We start from the raw sequence: 2,815 nt of genomic DNA on the forward strand, positions 1-2,815 counted from the left end.
TCTTCAAACAATTCCCTTTGGTACGCCCGTGCTAAGTGTTTCGCACCGAAAAAGGCCCCAAACCGTTTGACGAAGTCATTGCCACCTGTTTTTATGTTCCCTTTTCCTTTTCATACCTGCAGCCCAAACCGACATTAATAAGATTCGAACCTGGGTCTTGTCGCCCAGCTAATAGCCCATAAGGCGACTCTGGTCCCCTACCAGAAGCGGCGCTTGCCGGGATGCCAGTGTATGCATAGCAGCATTCAGCGTAGTGGTAGGAGTACCAGCTGAACGTCTAAAAGTACCCGGTTCCATTCCTGGCTATGTCTCCGTTACAGTCGGGACTCGAGCCTTCCATTGCTCAGCTCCAGACCGACCCGGAAATCATACCCGGGTCGCCTCGATGCCGACGAGGCATTCTACCACCAGACCACAAACGCTGAAGAAGTAACAATACCTGCGGGTCGCGGGGCCCACTACCAATCCGACCCTCACAGGTAGTCCAAATCGAGAGCAAGCCGAAATGATTGCCTCCGGAACCCAGCGGGATTCGATTCCGTCCCATGGGACTCACCGTGATGGGAGTTCGGGCCCCGCCCTCAGTTGTAATGATCCTTTGGTTTAGTGAATGTGGCGGGTGCGTGATCACCAGTTGCCCCCTTCTTCTTCATTAAGCATCCGAGTTGATGCGTAGTCATCACTCGTGTTTATCATATTCGTCGACTTTGGTGTTGCTTCATCACCTGTCGATATATCTGAACCTGAGTAAGCGTCTGGCTCGGCGTCTACCTTTTCATGACGCCTGCCTTCTTCCTATTTCGTACCTTGAGACCAATTCTTAGTGGTCTCGGTATTCTTAACATAGCTGCCTCGTCTGGGCTGATTCGTATTGCCCGCTGGGTACTTCTTCTGACATGGGTTGCTGCTGGACGTTCATCGGTTGCTGTTGGCTGTGTACTGAAGTCAAGTCTAGGGTCGGTGGTCGTACGGGCTGTGCTGGTACAGCTTCTTGGATCTTGCGATGCATGTCTTCGTTAGAGGAATCGATTCTGCCATAACTTTCTGATCGTTATACATTACCACCATCCCAGCTTGCTTATCAGATGCGTCGACGTAAATCGTTATCGTATTGCCCTTAGAGGGTCTTATTCGTTCGATTTCCCATGGGGAGTCGACTGCATCTATTAAATCTCTGACCACGTTTGTTACGTGTTTCATCTTTAGCAATATTTGACGTATCTTCGTCAACGAGTTTCGAACGCCCGTCCTATGGATCATTTTATAATAGGATAATTGGTGCGTCGCTCGCGTTATACCATCTACACATTCTGAACGTAGCAACTTTCTAATCTGTTCAGCTTTGTCTTTGGGTATTCCAATAGACTCTTTCGTGAACTCATAACCGAGTATCACCAGTGTAGTATTCGTAGATGACTTCTCTTTATTGATCTTGAAGCCATACTCGCGTAGGTGACGTATCACTCTACCGTATCGGTCGAAGTATTCTTTTCTATCTTCCCCGGCTACTATTATATCGTCTTGGTAAGACCTTACATGCGTCTTATCAATGTCGAGTAGCTGTCCCAGCACTTTCATCATTACGGTCGCGAAGTGCTTGGGAGCACACATTGCACCCATAGGCATGCGCATATATCTATACGCAGTGCCGTCCATACCGAGAAACGAATAGTAGTTCGTCTGGTCTTCCGCGATGGGGATAGCGTGGAATGCCTTCGATAAGTCGATCTTCATGATCTCCTGTTGTCCGGCCGCCCATGCGATCACTGGTCCAATCGCTTGCATATTCGGGAACTTACCCTCGTCATTCGTGTACGGATATAGGCATTGGCAGTTGTGTGTAACTCGTCCGCCAACTACGTGCGGGTTTAGAATGGCTTTCACCTCTGCTCTATCGACCTTCTCAATGGTGCGATCTTCAAGTCGATCACGTATCCATTGTTCGTAGATCACAGCGTTCTCACCTGTAAAGCGTGGTTTGGTCCAACGAATCGTTGGAGCCCCTGCTAGGTGTTCCGAGAACGCCGGTAACGTATGGGATTTTCTCCCCGAGCCCCCTTCTTCTTCATTAAGCATCCGAGTTGATGCATAGTCATCACTCGTGTTTATCATATTCGTCGACTTTGGTGTTGCTTCATCACCTGTCGATATATCTGAACCTGAGTAAGCGTCTGGCTCGGCGTCTACCTTTTCATGACGCCTGCCTTCTTCCTATTTCGTACCTTGAGACCAATTCTTAGTGGTCTCGGTATTCTTAACATAGCTGCCTCGTCTGGGCTGATTCGTATTGCCCGCTGGGTACTTCTTCTTATACGTAGCATTAGTAGCGTTCTGCTTTGCCTGAGGCTTCGGTTTACGTTCGTCAGGTCTCTTTCTTGAGCTTACGTTATAGACTCCCAGGGGTTTCAGAATCTGCCCAGTCTCAATGCGATGCATGGTGCCTTCTTTCCCGTAGGCTATGCAGCTCAATAAGATGTTTACTGATAAGTCATGCGATATCAGCCCTTGATCGATCAACTGGTTGATTCTAGCGATCAGCTTATCGGAGTTATCGATCTCCGGGTCAATCAGTGTCTTTCGCAGGATCTTATTGCGCACTTCGAAGGCTTTGTCGGGCGACATTCGCACACCTTTTAACCGACTCAACATCTGTCCTGGATCACCCACCATATAGTCAATGTGGGACCACTCGTCGGTCGTCAGCGTGTGCCGCCTGTCTCGTCTGTGCCCGTCTGAGCTTCTGTCAGAGTAATACACCTCTTCTAACATGGGTTGCTGCTGGACGTTCATCGGTTGCTGTTGGCTGTGTACTGAA

At 49.1% G+C, this 2,815-nt stretch overlaps 1 protein-coding gene across 1 annotated transcript; it reads right to left on the bottom strand.

Annotated features, from left to right (window-relative positions):
* Positions 1 to 951: 951 nt before the first annotated feature.
* Positions 952 to 2,670, bottom strand: GNI_224740 (putative reverse transcriptase; the record flags this gene model as incomplete). Its single annotated transcript, XM_011135629.1, has 3 exons — positions 952 to 1,964; positions 2,223 to 2,346; positions 2,386 to 2,670. 3 exons carry the CDS (start codon positions 2,668 to 2,670, stop codon positions 952 to 954), a joined length of 1,422 nt encoding a protein of 473 aa, XP_011133931.1.
* Between the last annotated feature and the right edge of the window lie 145 nt (positions 2,671 to 2,815).

This window comes from Gregarina niphandrodes (genome assembly GCF_000223845.1).
Source record: "Gregarina niphandrodes unplaced genomic scaffold scaffold00208, whole genome shotgun sequence".
Lineage (NCBI taxonomy): Eukaryota > Apicomplexa > Conoidasida > Eugregarinorida > Gregarinidae > Gregarina > Gregarina niphandrodes.